General features: G+C 48.3%; 1 protein-coding gene across 1 annotated transcript in view; it reads left to right on the top strand.

The window, feature by feature from the left end:
* Nucleotides 1-2,651: 2,651 nt before the first annotated feature.
* RELN (reelin) overlaps nt 2,652-22,551 on the top strand; it is a 304,962-nt gene continuing 285,062 nt past the window's right edge. The window contains exon 1 of the mRNA XM_075728102.1: nt 2,652-2,880. Coding sequence (XP_075584217.1) covers nt 2,652-2,880 — 229 coding nt within the window. The remainder of the gene's footprint in view (nt 2,881-22,551) is intronic.

Here is a 22,551-nt window from a genome sequence, read left to right as displayed (position 1 = left end):
AAACAAACAAAATTGCCTAAAATTCATCAGCATGGGCCCTATCCAAATCCCAGTGACTTCAGGGAGCACTAGCCTGAGCCCCAAAATCCACTGGCAGATTAGCTACCCCCATGCTCCCAAGCTTATTTAGGGAATTATCTCTTGGAGTAAAACTAATGAAAAGGCGTTGCTGGCAACTGGTACGGTGGCACCCTGGCAGAGGCAGCCGGCATCCCCTCCTCCCGCAGTGGTGGGAGCCCATCACTACCTTCCCCTGCCACCTTCTTTTTTCTAAAATAAGAGAGTTGGCTATGTCTGGCAGCCCCCGCCAACACAACTGTCTGACTTTCCATGGATGCCGGGCAGAGGTGCATTTGCTCAGCCAAAACCCCTCTGGCACAGCCTGGCCTGGCTGGCAAGCTCCCGGTGGAGGGAAGCAGGAGCACACGAGGGAGAACACGTCCCATTGGCAGCAGTTTCACCATTGAGCCCGCACAGCTTTTGCCTGCATGAGATTTTTGCATGAGGAAATTATTAGTCCATCATTTTTACAAGCATTGAAATTTATGGAGGAGGCACAGATGTAAAAAAAAACCTCCAAAACAAACAAATACCCAAAGCTGAAAAATAAATAACCCAGCTAAAAAGGAAGCCTTAGAGCCAGACTGAGTCCTTGGTGGCTGCTGCAGAGCTCAGTTTCCACAGCAGTGGCCCGGGATGCCCGCCAGCCGGAGCGACGGTGCGAGCTGATCTGTCCCCTACGCTGCGCACTGCCGGTCCCTTTTGCCTTTACAGCATGATTGTGTTGCCGTGCATTTCTCCATCCGAGCCAAAGAGGGACATGGCCTCCCTCCATCCCTAGTGAGGTGCAACCCAGCAAGATGGGAAACTGCAGCAAAGTTTTGCTGGTGGCGGCGAACTCAGTCTCAGTGCAGAGCCAGCAGAAAAGGCAGGTCGGGCAGATGGCGAGGATGTCCCCCGGGCCACCGCTCGCGGGCTCTCCGTCAGCTGCGTGGGAGGTGGGCCAGCAAAGCAGCCTGCACGGACGTAGGGCAGCTGCGTGGTGCCGTCCATGTGGCTCACGCCTCCGTGGAGGGAACCTTTCCCTCTGGCACTGAAACCAATCCAGGAGGGAGCCCCTGGACAATGTCAGTTTTGCACTTCAAAAATGCTGGCAGGTAGGCTCTCCTTTCCAATTACATCATGTCACTACCGCTCACCCAGGCTGTCTCTGGGCATTGGTTGGGATCCAGCAGCAGCGTGGTGAATGCTCTAAGCCCTGGTAGATTTGGTCTTGTCTCTGGATGCTGTGGTCCCTCTGCCAGCCATGCTTTGTTAAAAATGTATGTTTTTATGAATTATTCTACTTGCCGGTGTTTCGTGTTCAGCTGCTTATTCCCCTTGTAGTCCCCACTGGGTTTGCCTCTCTTCCTGAGATGAGGGGCCTGGGCACACACTCTCGGGGGCCTGAAGCCCCCTCCTAGGGACCTGCCCTCCCCGGGGACTCTCACACTGGCCTCCCTGAGCTGCAGGACCCACCTCCAGGGGTGTGTGTGCATGTGTATCCCTTTAAAGGTGGTAGCGGAGAAGATTTAAGTAAAAATCTCACTTTTCCCCAGCAGTGGGTGCAGGTGCAGCAGAGGCAGGGCTGTGGCTGGGGCAGGGACAGGGGCATGAGGGGCAGGGACTGGGGCAGGGGCGTAGGGGCGAAAGGACGGGGGCTGGGGCAGAGGAGCAGAGGGATGGGGCAAAAGGGTGGATAGAGGGGTAGAGGAAGAGACACAAGGGCTGGAGCCGAGGGACAGGGACACGGGAGCAAGGAGGGAGCAGGGGCAGGGACTCAGGTGTTGGAGTGGGGACCAGGGGCAGGGGCTGCGGCAGGGGCAGTGGCAGGGACCCAGCAGCAGGGGCAGGGGCAAAGCTGGGGCGGGGAGGCAGGGACAGGGGCAGGGGCAGGGGCAAGGCAGGGGCAGGGGCAGGGGCAGGGGCAGGGACCCAGGAGCAGGGGCAGGGGCAAAGCTGGGGCGGGGAGGCAGGGGCAGGGGCAGGGGCAGGGGCAGGGGCAAGGCAGGGGCAGGGGCAGGGGCAGGGGCAGGGGCAGGGACCCAGGAGCAGGGACAGGGACAAAGCTGGGGCGGGGAGGCAAGGGCAGGGGCAGGGGCAGGGGCAGGGGCAGGGGCAGGGACGGGGCAGGGGCAAGGCAGGGGCAGGGCCCCGCAGGCAGACAAAGGGCGGGCGGCAGAGCCTAGCCCGCAGCCCGCAGCCCGCGTCCCCGCAGCGGCAGCACCGCACACCGGCGCGCAAGCGAGGAGCGGGAGGAGCGGGCGGCGGAGGCGGAGGAGGAGGAGGGGAGGGACCTTCCCCTCCCTCCCACCCCGACACCGGGGGAAATAAATTATTCCCAGCCCTCGCACTCCCAGCTCCGCGCCCCGCACCCCGGCAGCGGCAGGCGGGGACGGCGCAGCCTTCGGCGGGCGCGGAGGGGCCGCCCCTGCCCGCGCTGCGCTCCGCTCGGCTCCGCTCGGCTCCGCTCGGCGCCCGCCTCCCCAGGCGCTCCCGCGGGCCGCGGCGGGGGGCAGCGCCCGCCCCGTCCCGGCCCGCCCCGTCCCGTGCGGCGCGGCGCGGCGGCCCCGCCGTGCCCTGGATGCCCCAGCGGCGCCGGCGGCAGCAGCATGGAGCGGCGGCGGGGCGTCCCCGGGGGCTGGCCCTGCCTGCTGGCCGCCCTGGGTGCCCTGCTGGCGGCGGGCCGGGCGGCCGCCCCCCGCGCCCGCTTCTCGCCCTTCTTCTTCCTCTGCACCCACCACGGCGAGCTGGAGGGCGACGGCGAGCAGGGCGAGGTGCTCATCGCCCTCCACATCGCGGGCAGCCCCGCCGCCTACGTGCCCGGCCAGGAGTACCACGGTAGGTGCGGGCGGCCCCGGCGGGGTCCCGCGGGGCGCAGCGGCGCCCGGGCCCCGCGGCCGCGCAGGGGGGCGGCGGGGGGGCGGCCCCGGGCGGGGAAACGCGCGGCCGTGCGCCGTGCCCCGGCTCCGCCGGCCCGGCGAAGGGCTCTCGGGGCTCCCCGGGGGGGCCGGGCGGGACCCCCTCCACCTGCCCCGGGCGCAGGCACCGCCGCCCGCGCCCCCGCCGCCGCGCCGCTCCGCCCTGCCCCGGCGCGGCTCCGCCGAGGCGCAGCCCAGCGCCAGAGGAAATTCCCAGTCCCCTCTCCCTCCCCGGCCCAGGGCCGGGTCCAGGACCTCCGAAGCCGCTGGAAGTCTGGCCCTTTCCCGCTTCGGCCGCTCTCGGAGCCGGCGTGCGCCGAGCGCATCAGCCTGCCCGGGGTGGCTGCGCGGTGCCGCTGCTGGCGGCCGCCACCCGCGGGGCACCGAAACGCGGCCTCGCCGGGAGCACGGAGCCGCCGCGGCGCAGCCCGGGCCGGGGCAGCCGCCCTGTCGCGTCCCGCGGCGGGGATGCAGCAGCCGCGGGCGGGGGCGGCGGGGCCGGCGCGCACGGGGGGCTGTGGGGGCGGAAGGTCGTGCCCAGAGAGAAGAACCCGCCCGCTTGTTTTGTAAACGCGCGGGCCGGGGAGAATTAAATAGAGCAGGCAAAGTTGTTCCCGCAAGTAGGGTCTTTGCTTTCGGGGTGTTTTGGGAGAGGGGCGCAGGCAGGTAGGCTGCTGCCCGCTGTGGGAACGGGCGCGGGGCTGCGGGGCGCCCCTGTGAACCGGCGGCTGCCCCGGCCGGCGGCCTTCCCGCCCGTCCTCCGCACGGGAAACTTTCGTGCGGGAAAACATCTTCGAATTCATAAGCGTGGAAGACCGCCTAAAGGAATCTTCACTAAGCCTTCTCTCTTTGTGTCTGCTTGAGGTTTGGCAGTGCTACGTAATAGCAGCTAATTCTGCGGTAAACATTAAAAAGTCGGGAAAATCAAAAATAAATATTTATTTGAAACACTTTGCTCAGCAAAAAGATACTGTCTAATGGTCCCTGGCTAAAAACAGAGTTAAACTTCAGACTTTGATATATTCCAGCTCAGAATTTAAGTTTGAAGTAAATCCCAGAATCGTTGAGTCATGTGAATACTCTGATTGAATTTTTAATCGTAAAGACAGAAAACCCGAACACACCAAATATTCATTTTCACGAGATCTAAGGGGTCCTGAAGTTTTTGTCTCTGTGTAATCTTTAACGATATAGTTTTACCAAATTCATACCAAACTTTTGGTTCAACAATATCGGCGTCCTTCTTAACAACCCGCATATGTAAATTATATTACTTCACCAGATGAATTTTTTCCTTAGAGCCCCATACCTTCTGGCCCGTAACACACACTCAGATCAGTGAAATTGCGTTCAACCTGCTGAACCACAAACGTGCAGAGGAAAAAAAAAAGAAGCTGGAATTTCCGTCTTGCAGAATTTTAAACGCTGGATGTTTAACCATGTGGTTCAGACGCGCGGATAACAGAATCGCCCCCTTTCCTCGCTGCTGCCGTGCTTGCCAGCCTGCAGCCGGTGTCCAAGCCCCCTCGCTGCTCTGGGGAGAGGGGCTTGTGGCGGGCAGGGCTGCGGGCAGGGCTGCCCGGCTGCCTCGGCGCTGCGGGGTGAGGAGCAGGGATGCGCGTGTTTCTCCGGGGATGCTCCTCTGCCTCTCGCCCTCTAAAAATGGGGTTTGAATTTTAAAATACCAGCCTGCGGAGAAACGCACCAGACCCTCTCCAGGTAGCCGAGGGCGGGTTTCCCGTCGCCGCGTTGCATCTGACAGAGCCAAACGCGGCGGCTCTGAGCACACCCCTGTGCCCCGGCTCTTCTACCCCCCCCCCCCCCCCCCCGCCCCGCTCTCACGGGGCGCCCGCAGCTTTCGCGGCGGCCCCTGCGCGCCCGGCCCCGGCCCTGCGCGCCCCCGCGCAGCCGCTGCGCGCCGCCGAGCCGCCCCCGCTCCTCCCCGCGGGCAGCGCTGCCGAGCGGCGCGGCCGGGGCTGGCCCGGAGCGCCCGGCAGCTGCGGGCAGCTGCGCCTTGCCCGGGGGGCTCAGTCCCGCCGCCCCCCGGCATTCGCGCCGTGCCCGCACTGGGCTCTGCCCTCAGCGCCCGCGCCCTCCGGGGCCGGGCAAACAGCCGGGCCGCCTTCAAGGGTCATGCTGCTTCGCAGGGGCGCAGAAAGTCCACAGGCTGCACTCGAAAACTAATTTGTTTACATAGCGCACGACGTAGTTACACCCCGGTGTCAGCCAGCCTCCTACCCTATTTCCAACTTGCAACCGTATTTTTTTTTTTTTTTTTTTTCAGTTTTGTGCGTTGATTAAACACTTACCTGTGCCAAAGCAGGGCAAGAAGCAGTGCCTGTTTGCTACGCACAGCGCGGCAGACCATATCCTTGAGCTAAGCACGCTTATCCTGCTAGATATTTTGAAATATCTCATTTGAATATTTTAAAATATAACGGTTATCAATGTTAAATATAGCACAAGAAAAAAAAAAGTATACAATCTGAAGAAATAATTTGAAGCAATCTGGGCTTTTATATAATAAAATAATAATATCTGGGCTTTTATATGATAATATAATAATATAATAATATAATAATATATAATATAATTTGAAGCAATCTGGGCTTTTGTATAATAAAATAATAATATCTGGGCTTTTATATAATAATATAATAATATAACATAATTTGAAGCAATCTGGGCTTTTATAGTTTAACATTACTGGAAAATGCTGGTCTGCACCGGCTGAGCATTTATCATTTAAAAGTCAAACTTTAACGGCGGTTTGTGGGGACACAGAGGTGGAGTTTTGAGATGCGGTACAGAAGCACAAGACAAAGGGAGATTTGCACATGTACAATGCAAATTCACTTGCTCAGAGAGCATATTTAAATACACTGCTCCAACTCTTCGCAAGTTCCAGGGAGGCCCCGTTTTACACTTTCTGCCCCTTCATTCAACAGGGACAGGTGACAGCAGCAGCCAAGAGCATCGAATTCAAAGAGGGGAGAATTGGATGAAACCACATGCCAAGGGCTGGATGAGAACAAATAATTCTGATTTAAAAAAAAATCAGCCACCAACTTGCTGTTAATTTGTTTAGACATTTCTTTGGGCTCTGAGGGTGGGAGTCAAGCACCGCCAGCGGAGCGGTGACGCTGGCTCTCATCCGTGTGCCCAACCGTCCCTTGCGCTGCCCCGCACCCCGGGAGAGGAACAGTAGCTGGTGCAAGAGACGCTTGCCTGGCAACCAGGCACAGGAGCTTCTGCAAGTGACTTCTCTGACACACTGGATCCGGCACTTTATTTCCCTGAATTTCATAAGTAAAATGAAAGCAGTAATATTCCCTACTTTGCATAGTTCAATTAGATACTTTAGGATTTAGCACTTCTCCCCTAACCCTTAAAACTACTCTAGATTTGGCCCTATTCCTGCAATCAGTAAATATTTAAAAACGCATTCACTCACTGAATAGGACCAGACCTATGTTGCATATAAATATGCTCTTATAAACAGGACTGGCTTGATAGATCGGTAAACAATTTTATTACCTTTGGCAGAGTTTTATTCCTTGAATTAGCTTACTTCAAATTTAATTAAGTCCTTGAGCTGGCAAAGCGCTTAAGCACTTGCTCAAATGCAAAGTGACGAAGTGTGCACTGGTTTAATGTAGGCACCTGCTCAGCTTCCTCCCAGCCAAGTGGTGGCTGTGCCTTTGGAGAGCTGCGTCGGGGCCTGCGTGGCTTGCTCGTGGCTTTGCTGTTAGATAGCGATGATCCCGTTTTGGTTTTCTCCTGGGCTTTCTGCTGTAATCTGCAGAGCAGAATATAATTTCTTCAGGGAAAAAAAACAATGATAGTATATATTGAAATTTTTTATGCAAGTTCTTTTGGGTTTATTTCCAATCTGCGGTCAATTTTAATTATCCACGGCAACTCGCCTTCAGCGCTGAAAGCATGTGCCATCATTTATGGGCAGATAGTACGTCGGAAATGCATAAAGAAAATACACGTCTAAAGGATAAACTTCACTGAACATTGAGTCTTCACTGCCCTTAATCACAAAAACCTAGAAATGAACAGTCAGATTTGTAGTGTTCAAAAACTACAAACTGATTACCTTTACGCCGTATTTTTCTCTTATCCCTCAAAACCATTTTTGCTGTCACCGCAAACAGTGCCTTTTTCCTAAGGTTTCACATTTAGATCTTTTAGAAACAACTTCAAACTGTTTTCCCATGATTGATGTTAAAAATCATGATTCTACCCTTAAAATAGTTTTCTTTAATGAGACTTGAGTTTCTATTTCACTCTCCATTGTTCCTTTTTTTTTTTTTCCCCCCAGAACGAATTAACCTTCAGTCCCCAACGTTATCAGTTTCCATCAACGACTGTTACTATTCTTAGATATACTGTATATTGTCTGGAACCATTGCTTTGATAGGTTGTAAAAAAAAGTTTTCAACTATTTTAAGTGGTAGTTATGCACTCTTTCAGCTCTGATAAAAAGTTGTTTAAAGTCTGGCCAATTCCACCTTTGTTATTAGTCACTGTATTTAAGAAATAGAGATTGTGACTTAGTACCTGTTTGCATTAGGTTTACCTACATTTCTGGTACCCGCTTGATCTGGTGGGTATTTTCATTGTAAATTCTTATTGTTCAGGTTATTAAAAAATAAAACGCTGTTGGAGTTCAAAGTGAGGGAGGGGAAGAGAGAAAATAACCGGTGAGTAAGTAGTGATGCTGCTTGAGGTATAAACAGGGTTGTAACAGAGTTGCAGAAATTCGGTTATGGATACTTCCTCTACCAGTTACGCTGAAGAGTTGAAGGTTTTTTTGTGAGCTGGTAGAAGTAAAGAGTGCGCAGGAGGTGATGTTAATGATCGTGGGTTGGTAACAGAAGAGCAGATTTCGATCCATGTTTTCCAGCATCAGCCTGAGAAGCAGGTCAGCTTCTTGAGTCTTTTGCAGGGTATTCCCTAAAAAATTTCATCTCATCCACTTATACCTTCCTCTGATCTTTGGAAGAATGGAGACTTCCATCATTTTTTGTTTTAAATTAAAAAGGTGTGCAGATTTTTGCTCATGAGAGTCCAGTTAGCCCCAGGGATTGTTCTATAACTCTTAACAGACACTTAAATTAAAAATGTGAGGCTGGCAATAGGTAGAAATGGAGAGTTATTAAGAATGGGGAAGACCCTTGGTCTTCTTTTCTTTGAGGTCCCTAGCAATATCTTGCAGCCACGTGAGGGTTTTGTAGCACATAAAAATTTCATCTGGGGTCAGCATTTACTAAAAATGTCCTCATCCACCAAAGCCCCCAGAATGCATCCTGACTGCTCTGCTGTGTTTAGGATTTTCTTGCATAAACTGAATTCTGCAAAAGCAAGGCTGATTTCTGAATACTGTGGCCCGTTCCTTATATGGTCTGCTTGAACTTGTCAGATCTGAGCCTTACTTAGTGCATTTTTGAGTGAATGTGGGTTTCTAGATCTTGATGTTGGCCAATGGATTGTCTCTGCTTCTGAAGCTCTTGTCTGGCCCCAGAGATCATGTGGTGTGTCTCTGCAAATTTTAAAAAGTTGTGCTTTTAAGATCTCTTGTCCAGAAACTGATGAAGGATGCCAACCTTAAAAGAAAAAGGTAGGCAAGGTCACAGCTGACAGCCTCTTACAAACTGTGTTTCGCTAAGGAAGATGTTAAATTTTAACATGTTCAGCTGTCGTCACTCTAATTCATAGGCCAAATAAGCAGTCAGCAGATGGTTCAGCCAAAGAGCATGGGATTGGTGAAAGGAGGTAGAAGGTCCACAAAAGCCTAAATGAGCCTTTCTTGCAAATTTGCGGAAGAGATGTAATCTGCGGTTAAATCCTTTCGTCCCCCCATCAGGGGGCTGCCCCCCCCGCAAAGGAGACTTGATTGCCCCAAATAACAGAAATGAAAGTCAGCACGGCGTGCTGGCATGACCCACATTTGTCAGGTGACATCTGACTGTAGGACAGAAACAGTATTGTTGGTATTATAGGTCTGCATAGGGCAGACTAAGCTGGGCTTGTCTGTATACATTAAAAAAATGATCTCTGCCTCAGTGAGTTCACCATCCAAAGCCCAGAGCTCGATGTGGGAGCTGGTGTGTGTGCATGGACCTTTCCCATAGCACATCACCCAGCATTGAGATCAAGGAAGAAAAGAAGCCTCTAAATGGTGAAAGGGTGCAAAAGTACTGTTTCAGTGGGGATATCACACATATTTTCTGCTTTCTGAATTTAAAGGAGGTATTTTTTAATATGTAGAATTTATCTGTGGAATTAATAGCTAAAATCTGTCCCTACTAACTGCTTTGAAGTAGAAATAAAAAAAAATATTTTTCTTATAAATAATTAATAGTTGCAATTAGATATAAATAGATATATATAAAAGAAGATATAAACCTTGTACTTCAAGACCTAAAGTGACCAGTAAATGATTCATAAGTAGGTTACTATGCCATGGCGGCATGTAGTGCGTTTCTGCAATGTTTCCCGCATTGATTATTCCACCAAACCCATGTTGGTTCATTAGGTAGAACAGGGCAAGACTGGCAGACCGGCAGCATTTCTCATTTTCGTTATTGTTCCCTTGATCTGGATTTTTGAAGGCCACTGCTTTTGAAATACTGTAGCATTTTATTATGGTACAATACTACAGTATTTGCATATTGACTAGTTGAAGTATGATTTTCAATCTGGTAATAGCCATGGTGATACAACTGAGATGGATTCAGATGCAACCTTTATTCGCTTTGTGTGTCTCATGCCCTACAGCTGTGGTTTAGATTTGTCATGAGTGTTTGCTGCATGGAGAGGGAAGGAAATAGCACTGTCTTACCTCTGAGAATAAGCAACCTTTCATACCGGCCCTTGTTATGAGAATTTCAATAGTCTCTGATGAAAGGTTCAGTCTTTTTAACATGCTTCCTTTCTTTGTGTTAACATTTCCTGCCTTTTCATCGGGAACGAAAGGTGCAGAGAGCGCAAATATTTGTGTAATTCCCACTTTTTTCCCCCCAGTTGTGTCTAGCCTCTGGGAGGACAAACTCTGACAGTGCAACTTCTAACATCTGTCAAAGCCCAAGAACAGATTGCTTGTGGAAAAGACCTTCCCAGTTTGTCAGATGATGCCTTCTTGTTAGGTGGATGGTCTTCTTCCATTCCCCCTCCCCTCAGGTCAATCCTGGAAAATGAAAGTCATAGCATGTGTCACACAGTTCGCGCAGCGCAGGCTGGGCTGTGCCAATGGACAGTGGCGTCATTGAGGCAGAGGTGCCCCTGGTCCATGACTTTCTTCCAGGTCCCCCTCAAGCTCAGATGACTCCCACGGGTGACACATTTTTTCTCTTTTCCTAAAGGGAAAAGCAGGGTCATGGAGGCAATTTTTTTTTTTTTTTTTTAAATACTTTGTTTTGTTTTAATATATCTCTCACTAAGCATTTGCATTAAATAAGGCAATGTCAGACAGGTGTACATCCTGCTTGGAGAGGGAGAACTGGGGTTTGTGAGGGGTGTTAGGGTTTGTGCCCATTTATTAGGACGAGAGGAAATGGGCTTAAGCTGCGCCAGGGGAGGTTTAGGTTGGAAATTAGGAAAAATTTCTTTATGGAAAGGGTGGTCAAGAATTGGAACAGGCTGCCCAGAGAGGTGGTGGAGTCACCATCCCTGGAAGTGTTCAAAAAACGGGTAGATGTGGCACTTCGGGACATGGTTTAGTCTAGTCTACCCTTGATTGGCTTAGAGTAGACTTGGTAGTGTAGGTTAATGGTTGGACTGGATGATCTTAAAGGTCTTTTCCAACCTAAATGATTCTATGATTCTATTCCACAGTCCAGGACCACGCATTACTCTGTCCTTCTGCAGCTGGAGAGGTCCTGGCTGGGGCTGGAGATGGCACCCAACGGCCGGGCACGGGGCCACAGGCTCCACGCCATGGTCTCCTGCAGCTGTCTGGAGCAGCTGATGCCTGCCAGGCACCACAGCATTTCCTGGGCAGCTGGGTTCAGCTTAGCTTCAGGCAGAGGCACCTGCGGTCTCATTCTTTGTCTCACTGACTGCAGCATCACCTGTGTCACTCCAGACTCCCCTTGGTGTAGATGTTGGCTGTCAGCATGGCTTTCTGTCTGGGGAGACTGGTTGGTGTATGTGGTTTTTGCATGCCGGTAGTGATCTCCACAAGGCTCCTCTCCCTCCACCCCAGTGGGACCCCTGGTCTTCCCAAGGAATCGGGACACCCTTGACTGCTACCTTGTAGTGTTTCCTCACAACCTGTTGTAGGCAATGCCCGTTATGTGAACAACTGAGGCTAGAAAGCAGGAGGTGCCTGGGGGGACTGGACACGAATGGCCTGTGAAAGTTGCAGGGAAGCAGGTGAGGAGTTCAGACACTTTCCCAAAGGCTTTTATTGCAAAGCTGAGGCTGTTTTTCACGGTCTTTGTAAGGTCCCTCTTGCCATATTTTTTCATCCTGAGAACAAAACAGAGGAGGCTGTTCCCTGCTCCTCTCTAGGCACTTTGATATTAATACTGGTTGTGAAAGTTTCACAAGCATCTCCTCGGGAGGTGAAATCAATGGCGCTTTTCCAGCCTGCATCTGTTGAAGTTCAACCTACAAGAGCCCTGAGTGACAGCAGGTGACAAATCCATCTCCCTTCAGGTGCAAGCTTTACCCTGCGCTACCCTAAGGTTTTAAAAAAACCCTACCTTCTTTCAGAATTCCACATTAACCTTCTTCCTAAAACTGTGTGTGCTGCAGGTTTCTCTCCGAACTGTGCAAGTGCTTGAGTGCCATGTCCAAGTTCTGCCCCAGTTTCCCACATCCCGGGGTGACAAACACCATGGGGTGTGTCCAGCCCCGCAGCGGGACTGGTGCTCCACACAGACACTCTCTGGGGGGATGCCTTGCCCCGCTCCCCAGGAGGGAGTTGGTGTGCCAACCTGGGGGACAGCCCGTGCCCACCTCCTTGCTGAAGGGCTGGGTGCCAGCAGGGGAGGACGTCAGATGGATGGTGGCCCTGCATGCCTCCAGCCCTATCCCCTCCTCCCCTCCTCCTCTCTGCCTACTCAGAGGAGGGAGCAGCTTTAGGGGACAGTTCATAGAATTATAGAATCATGGAATGCTTTGGGTTGGAAGGGACCTTTAGAGGTCATCTAGCCCAACCCCCCTGCAGTGAGCGGGGACATCTTTAACTAGTTCAAGTTACTCAGAGCCCCATCCAACCTGACCTTTAATGTTTCTAGGGATGGGGACTCCACTACCTCTTTGGGCAACCCGTTCCAGTGCTTGACCACCCTCACTGTAAAAAAATTCTGCCTTATATCTAGCCTAAATCTATTCTTCTTTAGTTTAAAACCATTATTCCTTGTTCTGTCACAACAGGCCTTGCTAAAAGGACTGCCTCCATCCTTCCTGTAGGCCCCCTTTAAGTACTGAAAGGCTGCAATAAGGTCTCCTCGCAGCCTTCTCTTCTCCAGCCTGAACAACCCCAACTCTCTCAGCCTGGCCTCGTAGGAGAGGTGCTCCAGCCCTTGGATCATTTTTGTGGCCCTCTTCTGGACCTGCTCCAACAGGTCCATGTCCTTCTTGTGCTGAGGGCCCCAGAGCTGGATGCAGTGCTCCAGGTGGGGTCTCACCAGAGCAGAGCAGAGGGGCAGAATCACCTCCCTCGACCTGCTGGCCACGCTTCTTGTGATGCAGCCCAGGATACGGTTGGCTTTCTGGGCTGTGAGCGCACATTGCCGGCTCATGTCCAGCTTTTCATCCACCAGTACCCCCAAGTCCTTCTCCGCAGGGCTGCTCTCAATGCCTTCATCCCCCAGCCTGTATTGATATCAGGGGTTTCCCCATCCCAGGTGCAGGACCTTGCATTTGGCCTTGTTGAACCTCATGAGGTTCGCACAGGCCCACCTCTCCAGCTTGTCCAGGTCCCTTTGGATGACATCTCGTCCTCCTGGTGTGTCAACTGCACCACTCAGCTTGGTGTTGTCTGCAAATTTGCTGAGGGTGCACTCAATCCCACTGTCTATGTCATTGATGAAGATGTTAAACAGCAGTGGTCCCAGTACAGACCCCTGAGGGACTCCACTTGTCACCGGTCTCCATGTGGACATCGAGCCATTGACCACGACCCTCTGGACATGACCATCCAGCCAATTCCTTATCCACCGAACAGTCCACCCATCAAATCCATATCTCCCCAATTTAGAGAGAAGGATGTTGTGGGGGACCGTGTCGAATGCTTTACAGAAGTCCAAGTAGATGACATCCATTGCTTTTCCCTTGTCCACTGATGCAGTCACTCCTTCATAGAAAGCCACTAGGTTGGTCAGGCAGGACTTGCCCTTGGTGAATTCATGCTGGCTGTCTCAAATCACCTCCCTGTCTTCTGTGTGCTCAGAGTATTTGATTCAGATGCCCAGAGTAAAATTTGATTTAGGTTTGGTGGATGAGAAGTCTTATTAATAAACCTAGGCTTTTGGGTGTAGAGGTTCACTAGGTGTTGGAAATATTTGTGAATCCATGTGTAAACTTATTGCTGTGTCTCCTCCCGAGACAGAAGTCTTAGGACATGCAAACACGCAGGGCGGTCACTGGTTTCTTCTTTCTTTGGTTTTGCAAGATACAGCACAGGGGGAACTGGCAGTCACTCTTCTTTAGTCAGAGTGAGCAGATTAATCATCAGAGATGGGGCTGCAGATCTGTGTGTGTTTCCCTGAACGGCATCTACTCACACATATGCATGACTGTGGCTGCTTGTTTCCCACAGGAGGCAGGGCTGTACGCATCGGGCTGTTGGGATAGAGTTATAACCAGAGCAAGATGAAATGCTAAGAGCTCTTACACCACGCTTAGCAAAATCATGATTTCTTCAGATTAGCCAGAGTTATTTATTCCTTCCCATGGCTGCTTGAAGGATGGTTTTGTAAATAAATGGGTATGACCTGATGGAGCTGAAAGACAAGAAGAGGGTCTGCCTGCCAACCCCAGCTCCGCCTGTGTCTGTGTCTCCTACTGCCTGGCTCATTGTTCCTTGCTGCCATGGTGACACTGTCACCCCGCCCTTTGTCCCCCTCCAGCACCTGGCTGTTGCGTGGCTGTACACAGAGCGGTCCAGCTGGTGAAGAATACACAGCGTAAGGGACCTCACCATTTCCCTCTTTCCGTTCCCTCATGCCATTTTTAAGAGTGCAGTTAGATGATCAAAACTTGGCAAAGAACCAAAACCCCAGTTCATAGAGAGAAATCCATCAAGCAAGATCCCTTTCATGCACTGGCTTGCATCTGGGGGCAAATGTTGTCTTCCCCTTCTCATCCTGCTGCATCGCATCCGCAGGCAGTTCCTGGCCTGCCCCAGCTTGGGTTTGAAGGGATTTGCATGCCAGTTGTCCATGGGTAGCGGATGTAGGATGCTCCCTGGGAATCATAGAATCATAGAATGCTTTGGGTTGGAAGGGACCTTTAGAGGTCATCTAGCCCAACCCCCCTGCAGTGTATGGGGAGACCGTGAAAGTCCATGTCCAGTGCACGTCATAGTGGAGAGGAGGGAAGGAAAAGGGAAAAGAGAGAGCACACAACATTTGCTGGACAGAAGACTTAAAGAAATCTGGGAATATTCTTCTCTCTGTGGCTGAGACATACTTCCTGACCAGGGCATTCAACCCGTCTGGCAGAATATTCATAAATGAGTTAACAAGGACACAGAAAATCATTTTCCTGTGTACGTTGCCTGTGCTTTTGCAGAGGAACACTTCATAGCAGAGCTGGGTCTGCTCATGCAGGTCCTGCACCAGAGGAGCTCTTCATGCTCTAGAAGTGAAAGCAATGAGTAGGTGATCAGCCTTTTTAACATCTGAAAACAGCAGCAGGACTCTCTGTGGCCTCCCTTCATGTCAGGCCCTGGGATGTGAGAAGTCATTCATCACATCACGGGGCTTGGCAAGGTCTCTGCTGTTTGCCTTCCACTTTTTCCACTGCTTCCCAGGACAATACAATAGATAGGAAAGAACAAGAAATATAGATAGTATTTATCTTTCTGGCTAAACAAGCTGTGTTTTCCAGGCCACAGTAACCTTCCAGTGTTCCTGTCTTGCAGAGGAAATGCACTGCTAGAAAAAAACTACCCTCCTTCCAGAATTAGACACACTCATCTGGACACTGGATGAAATGATTATCGATACTGAGAACCGCAAAGAGAAAGAAAACACAAGTGGCAAAGGCAAAGATCCTGGTTTAACAAAGTGCTGCCCACCATTGCAGTGCAGCAGTTTTGGGGGATACCAGGTATTGAAATTAAAGAGTCAGTACTATAAAGGGTTGTAAAAAAACCTTCCTAGTACATTTGAAAGAAGGGATCTCTGTCTAAACTCCAGCGTTAAACATTCCTGTAGAGCAATTCTTCTGACTCTGGCCCCAAAAGTCTGTAGCCTTCAGAACCTCGTTGTGGCTATTACCACGATCAAAAACCTCTGGCAAATATTTTTATGCTTTCCAATTATTATAGTTGTTTTGTTGATGACTGATACTCTGTCAGATAGGTTTTCAAGTTGAGAGTATTCTTGCCTGAGACACAGGACTTTGTAATTGATTCAGCTGGAATTGCCATGCTTGTAGTGAATTCATTTAAAATCTGGTTTTGCAAAGGGTGAAACCTGATAATGTATTTGAGTAGAATTTGGTAAATGTTTTAGTGGAAAATGGGGGGCAGTGAAGCATTTGAAATACATTACCAATATTTTCAAAACAAAGTTTTGATTTTTGTTTTGGAAAAGTGTCTTAACTGTGAAAAAAAAAGGTTAGCTGCATAATCAGAAAATGGAATAAGACTTTTCTGCTTGAACAAAATTCTTTATCTAATTTTTTGGGGTTCATTGAAGATTTTCATATTGACCTAACTGATATTTTAATCTTTTTTTTTTTTTTTTTTTTTTTTGTGCTAAACCCCTCAGTACTTCTCCTTTTATGTTAACCCAAGCTGATCTCTTTTTCTTTCTTTTTCTTTTCATTTTGGTCACTGAACCAAAAATTGAACAGTTCTACTTCTGACAAGTTGACCATTTAATTTCCGGCCACTGAACAGATCTGATTCAGACAAGTAACCCACACCACTCTCCTCGCATTTGTTCCCAAAATAAATTGCAGAATAATAATTCACTCTTTAAGGCACCAAAGTGCAGCTGGTAGCAATACTGACATTTCCAAGGTAACAAACTCATGTTTTCTGTAATGATACCTGTGGTTGTTCTGTGGCTTCTGATATATACATTGACCACATTTTCCTTTACATCTAGTCATTGTTCGGCTTTCTTTTCCCTGATTCAGTGTTCAGTAAAAAAGGCTTAGAGGAGATCTGTCACTTGGCTCCTTCTGGATGTCTACAGTTAAAGGATATTTCTGCTTCCAAACTTAAAAACCTGTTGTGGTGCATCTATAGAATTGGCATTCATTTAACTAGACAAACAGGCCTTCATGCCTCTAAAATTATCTTTTTTTCAAGGGATAATATTTACAGGGCTGTCCACCTCAAATAGAAATGTACTGCTCAGAGCAGACATGGAAATTGGCTTTGAGAGATGCAGGTTTATTTTGTTCAGGGAAATGATCCCCTCTGTTCTTCATTGCTGTGCTTTTCCTTCAACATGCAGTTAGTGCAGAGCGAAAATTACAGTTACAGCGGAGCTGTGATGTTTGTAGATTTGCCTCAACCAGCGGAGATGAAAAGGTGCGGGTCTGGTCAGGGCTGGCAGCAGCGGTCCCTCCCCAGCCTCAGGCAGCCCGGGTTACTCCAGTGAGCAGCTGTGGACCTTTTCACTCAAAGAGATGTAAGTTTTGTTTCATCAAGTGGCAGCAGATGTTAGGGAGCTTTCATGCCATTCATCACGGAGGAAAAGCCAATGTGATGGCATCTGGCTGTTTTCTTAGTACAAATTGGTTTTTTTAAATTTTAAACTGTCTTTGAGCAGAGGTGGTGGTGTATTACGCACTGGCTACTCTTCTGGGACCTTGCCCAAAACCCCAGTGTCCAGCTGCCCCCAAGCGCCTTTTTCCCAGTTAGTGAGATTACAGTAGAGAGCAAATTCTCCTGCTATTTACAACATTTTCCATTTGAGAAAACACATTGTAAAATTAATTGCAGTACAATATTTCTTCCAATTGCACATCACTAACTGTTAAGGAACATTACTGAGTGATGTGCACCATAACTATTAACCTTTCACTCCAGACTTACAAAGCCTGCACTTGTTGCAGTTACCAAGTATTCTCTACACGCAAACATTAAGAAACTGGGAAAAGGGAACCTTTATTTTTTTCTAATCGATGTATTTTTCTCTAGAGCATGTAGATGTTTTACGAGGTGCAGAGCTCATACAGACACTAGTAAGCATAGTACCCCAAATCTTTAGACTGGCCAAATTGTTGACAAACAAAAATTGCATGTTCTATCACACACCTTGGAGCGTGCCAGTTTTCAGTGCTCCAGGGCGGAGGAGAACTGTGGTCCCTGTGAAAGAGGATCAGTGCCAGCAAAGCCCATAGCTCCTTGATGCATCGTGTAATACAAGCGACGAGACAAGAGCTTTGGGCAGCAGGGCAAGCTTTAACTCTACTCTCTTCTTGAAAATTTTGCTAATTTAGTCCGTGAGCCAAACATCTGGATGGCAACTTCCATCCCTCTTGGGGCAGTGCTGCGTCAGGGCAAGGCTGACCCCGGCATCCAGGTGCAGAAAGGTGAGGCAGAAGGGATGACCATGCTTGAGGGAGCAGTCACATTTTTAGTTTACCAGATTATTCCCCTCTTCTCTCCTTTTTCAAAGAGCTGGGCTCATTGCTCAGAGTATGCAGATGGATCGTCAACTTCTGTCTAATAACTTCCCCCAAAACTGCTAGGCAGATGTATCAGTAGGAAAAAAATGCCCCGGTCAAACAATCTGGATGATGTTCCAGCTGCATGCCAGTTCAGTTCTTATCTCTTCTGCTGAATTTAACATGTGTTTATTACATTTAACATGCAGAGTGGTTGTAATGAATTTGAATTAGAGGGGAATCATCTTCTTTGTGCTTTTTTTGTGTTAAGAACACTGTGCTCTGGTATAAAGAGAGATTGATGCCTTTGTAATGAGCTATACCAGAATTTGACTGCCTTTTTGGTTTTGGGTTTTACTTGCTGGTACCTTGTATAGGTATTTACCATTGAGGCAAACCAGGAATGAATGACAATAATATATCATATTTCCTCTATTCCTCTTGAACAATTTGGAAATGTTTAGATATAATGAAGGCATAATAATAAATTTCTTTTAGTTATACACTTAAGAGCATATTTCATTATATCCTCTGTTACATACCTGGCCTTTTTGTTGCTTCTTGAGGTTTTCTGTTGCAGGCACTCAGATCGCTGCTGGGATAAAGAGTTATACATGTTGGGTGGTTAATCATTTCATGTGCTCTTCAGAATCAGAAGATGTGCAACAAGGAAATATATGTAAGTGGGGTGGCAGAGAACTTAATATATGTTTCAGGAACCTGGGTATTTAGCAGCTATTTATTATGCTTATTGTTTGTGTCTTGGCAGGCCTAATGTAATTCCTATCGTATGCCAAAAGATAGCCCAACTGTCTAGTGTCTTGAAAATCCCTTTTAATATCTCCCAGGAAGACCACGTTTCTGTGGCTGAGATCTGGCTTAGGTTTTGTATTGGTGGGGGCACCTTTTATATGGTACAAAGCTGGTAATATATTGGGCAGGAATTGGGAATTACTGGGAGATCTCCCAGTTCTGCTTAAAGAAAAAAAAGAGTCCTGTGATATGCTTAAAAATAAACTTACTTAAATGTAGCCAAAGGCTTGGGCTCATTTTTACCTTCCAAGAGCGCAAAGCTGTGGAAGGATGCGAACATAATTTAAATTTTTGTGACTTGTTCACTGTAAGAATACCTTTTGTTGAATTTGTAGCCTGCAAAATCCTGTGTTATTTAAAAAGCTACAAGCTGGAACATTTCCCTGTGAGAGATGGAGGAAGAAAGAAACATTTCTCAAACTTAAAGCAGGATTTTTACATATTAACTATAAATATCTTGCAACTGTATGATTTGCTTTTAAATAAAATAAAGCCGCTTGCTGTCTCTGCAGAAATGAATTGGGAAAGGGATTTATCCAGGGTAATTCAGTCAGATGAATGGAGAGATATGTCCATCACCACTAACGTGACAGTTATTCCTTCTAAATATAAACTGATAATATATATTAGAGGCTTGATTATACCGTTAAGAAGATTAGTACATTTAAACAGAAAATAAAGGCTTATGTGCCCTAAATGTGAAACTAAAAGGAGAAGGTTTTATATATGGCAGTATCACAACATTCAGTACTTTTGAACAAGGTATTTTCTCCATGAAAATACCTGTAAGGAATAATGACTGCATGCTGCCTCTGGGAATGCTGCCTTTAATCTAATCTTTTTCAAAGTGGTAATTTAAACATATGCAGGTATTAATCTTGGCATATTTGGGTGTGTTTATTGGAGTAGGCATAATGATTGCATGCAGTCATGTCCACGAGGGAAGTTTTCTGGCTCATCCATTTAGTGTAAATATTTGGGCCACCTTTTAATTGCAGAAACTGTGGCACATCTATAAAAAAATGTGGCAGGGTAAAAATGGTTGATGATGCCTCTGTGATAATTCTGTGAATCAGATCTATGAATTTAAAATATTTAACACACATTAAAGATTTCACTGTCTTTTAATATTGTGCTTGACTTACACAGTACCGTCTCTAAGGACATAGTAGCTGAATCTTTTGATGGTAGTGAATTTATGACATTGAATTTAAGACTTTTGTGCTCATGTCAGGAAGCTTGTTAGGTAGTGTTTAACATGTCTCCTTTTTCATTTTTATTTTTTTGAAATTCTTGTTCTTTATATCCTAGTAGTTCTTCTCAGTGAAAGATTTATAGTGAGGATGGGGGAAGACTTGATCCTTTTACAGTTATCTTCCTGATAGATAGCACTCCTTGATTTCCTTTTATGCACCTCTCAAATTAGATATTCTGCACCTTAATCACACCACCATCTTACTTACTTTATCTTTTAAGAGTAAAAGCATTATGATTATAAATTAACTTGGAAATATTATAAGAGCTTCTGCCTTGAGGCTTGTCTTTGTTTCCAACTCAAGTGTTGTTCCCTGGTCAAGACCTGCCCAGAGATAAAAGCCCCTTAATTGGATCCAGTGGAGGCTGCAGTGTGAAAGGGGTGGTCTGTCCTGAGGCAGAGCTGGAGCTGGCATTAACCCACAGCCCTGTTCCCACCATGGGCTGGACACGAACTGACTCCACAAGAGCCTGTGGCCATGCTAGTGGTAGCACGCAAGGTACCATGCAGGCACCAAAAGTGCTGTGCAGGTCAAAATTAAATGCTTGCACTTTGGAGGGCAGATCAGGGAGATATGGACACCCAGGTATGTTGAGTGCTGGCTTTTGCACCCACTGGTTTCTCAGGACAACATGTGGAAGGGTGCCAGCCCCCCTGAGCCTGTCTGGCCACAGGTGGTGTGTCCACCTGCCCAGCGTAGACAGTACTTGCTCTGGAAGGGGAGGTTGGGTCTGGCCTGGGCTGAGATGCTCTGAATTTACTGCCCTGCTTCCCCAGCGAGCTGGCCGGTGCCACGGGGAAGGGCTGCTCGGCCCCTCCTGTCCTGGGGGACAGGCTGTGGACATGGCCTCGCCTGTCCCTCCTTTGGGGCTGGAAGCCTAACGGCCCTTCCTGGGGCTGTGTACGCTTTTTGAACTACCTATCTAAACTCTTCAAACCCATGTTCTCTAAAATATTTTAGAAGATGAACTTTGCTAGCTTTTACATGTCTACGAGAGCTGCCATCCTTTAGACACCTAAGCTTCCCTTTACTCATGTTGTTGGGTCCACTGCATAGTAACGTCCATAATATTAAAATGTCCCTGTATGTGTTTATTGCTTCTGTTGCTTTGGTGCTCTTTTCATTGGCATAGCAAAACATTGTAGACCAATAAGCTAAATAAATGTTCTTCACATTGCTGTGGCGTGGTTGCCTTTTCCACATGCTTATGCTTGAAGATAAATGTATTTGTTCCTTAAGCAAATTTATGTGAACAGGTTCTTTTCTAAAGCACTCTCAGTACGCTGTCTGTCCTCCTCCCTTTTGAATGTGTTAACTTCAATCAAATGTAACACAGGGATACAGGTCTCAGAGATGCTAGATGCCTGAAAGCTTGATGGAAATCGGTAGCCAGCAGAGGGAAAAGACCCAGGGTAATGCCTTCATCGAAACTGAAGACAGTTGGGTGAGCTCAGCTATTTATTAACCCCAGGAGAACTCATGCAGAGAGGGGCCCTGCACATGCCCCAGGCACAGAAACACTTCAGTAAGACTCCGTTATTACCCTACAGACACTGGGGGATTTAGCAATGAGGCACTGATCCCCACCAAAAAGAGTTTTAATGTCCCCGCTGAAAAGAAAAACTACTCTACTGCAGTGTCTTCTGTGGATCTCAGCCATGGGGTGTTGGGCATCAGGTCCTGGATCTCCTGGGGTTGGTTCATGTTCAGGATGGCCTGGGGGCTGCTGAGCCATGTGGCCCTGTCCCAGCCAAGCAGAGGTTGGCTGTGATGGGGAGAGAGGCCCCCTCCATTGGGATGGGCATGGATGAGGGACTGTGGGGGTCCCTGGGGGGGATGGGGGTGCCCCAGCACTGGGCTGCCTCTGCTCCCACTCTTGCAACAAAGCCCTTAGGAGCAGCACTGGGTTTTAGGTTTCTAGTCATCTGGGAGATAATTTGTTGTCCTGGACACATAACCTGTTCTTCTGGTGGCCATCAGAAATCAGTGGCTTTTAAGCCAAATGCTGATCTTGTCCTTGAAGTTATTCTTTGGCTCGTGACTAAAAAGGAGCTTTCTGTAAAGGACAGCCTCTGCGGCTGTGAAGAAAGGGCGTAGTGATCCCTGTGGGAATAAGAAGAAATAGCATGAAGACAATAACAAACCCACTGGAGACCTGTAAGGATGAACTGCAGCAGTGTAAGATGGGTGGAAGGTGGATGAGGGCACTTGTCTGTCCCCTTGCCTGAAGCAATCCCTGGGGCAAAGCCCTTCCTGGGCACTGGGCGGAGATGAGTCTGGGGCCAGGTACAGTGAGATATGAGAGAATCTCAGTCATAGACAGGTTATTTCTTTGCCTTCAATTAGATTTTTATTGTCGTTAGGAAAATTCTTCCTATTTGGTCTTAACTTCCATGCTGTGCTCCACCCAAGTGCATTTCAATATTAGGTGATTTATTTCTATATTTTCATTTGTCCTCCATGGGAAAGACAAGGATTTTAATGTAGTACAGAAAATCCTTTGAGATCTTCAAATTAGAAAACCTCTAGAGAGTCCTTTTTTTAAACACAAAATGATTTGTGACTATAATTGATGACATGCTTATGAATCCCTTGAGTTAAATAAAATAAATCAGGTAAACAAAGTACTTTGTCTTGCTCATATGCATTCTTGGAAAAAAAAAAACAAAACCAGTCTGTAAAGTAATGAATTTGAATTAGTTTTACCA

This window comes from Pelecanus crispus, chromosome 1 (genome assembly GCF_030463565.1).
Source record: "Pelecanus crispus isolate bPelCri1 chromosome 1, bPelCri1.pri, whole genome shotgun sequence".
NCBI classification, from domain to species: domain Eukaryota; kingdom Metazoa; phylum Chordata; class Aves; order Pelecaniformes; family Pelecanidae; genus Pelecanus; species Pelecanus crispus.
This window is presented reverse-complemented; position numbering and strand designations above follow the sequence as displayed.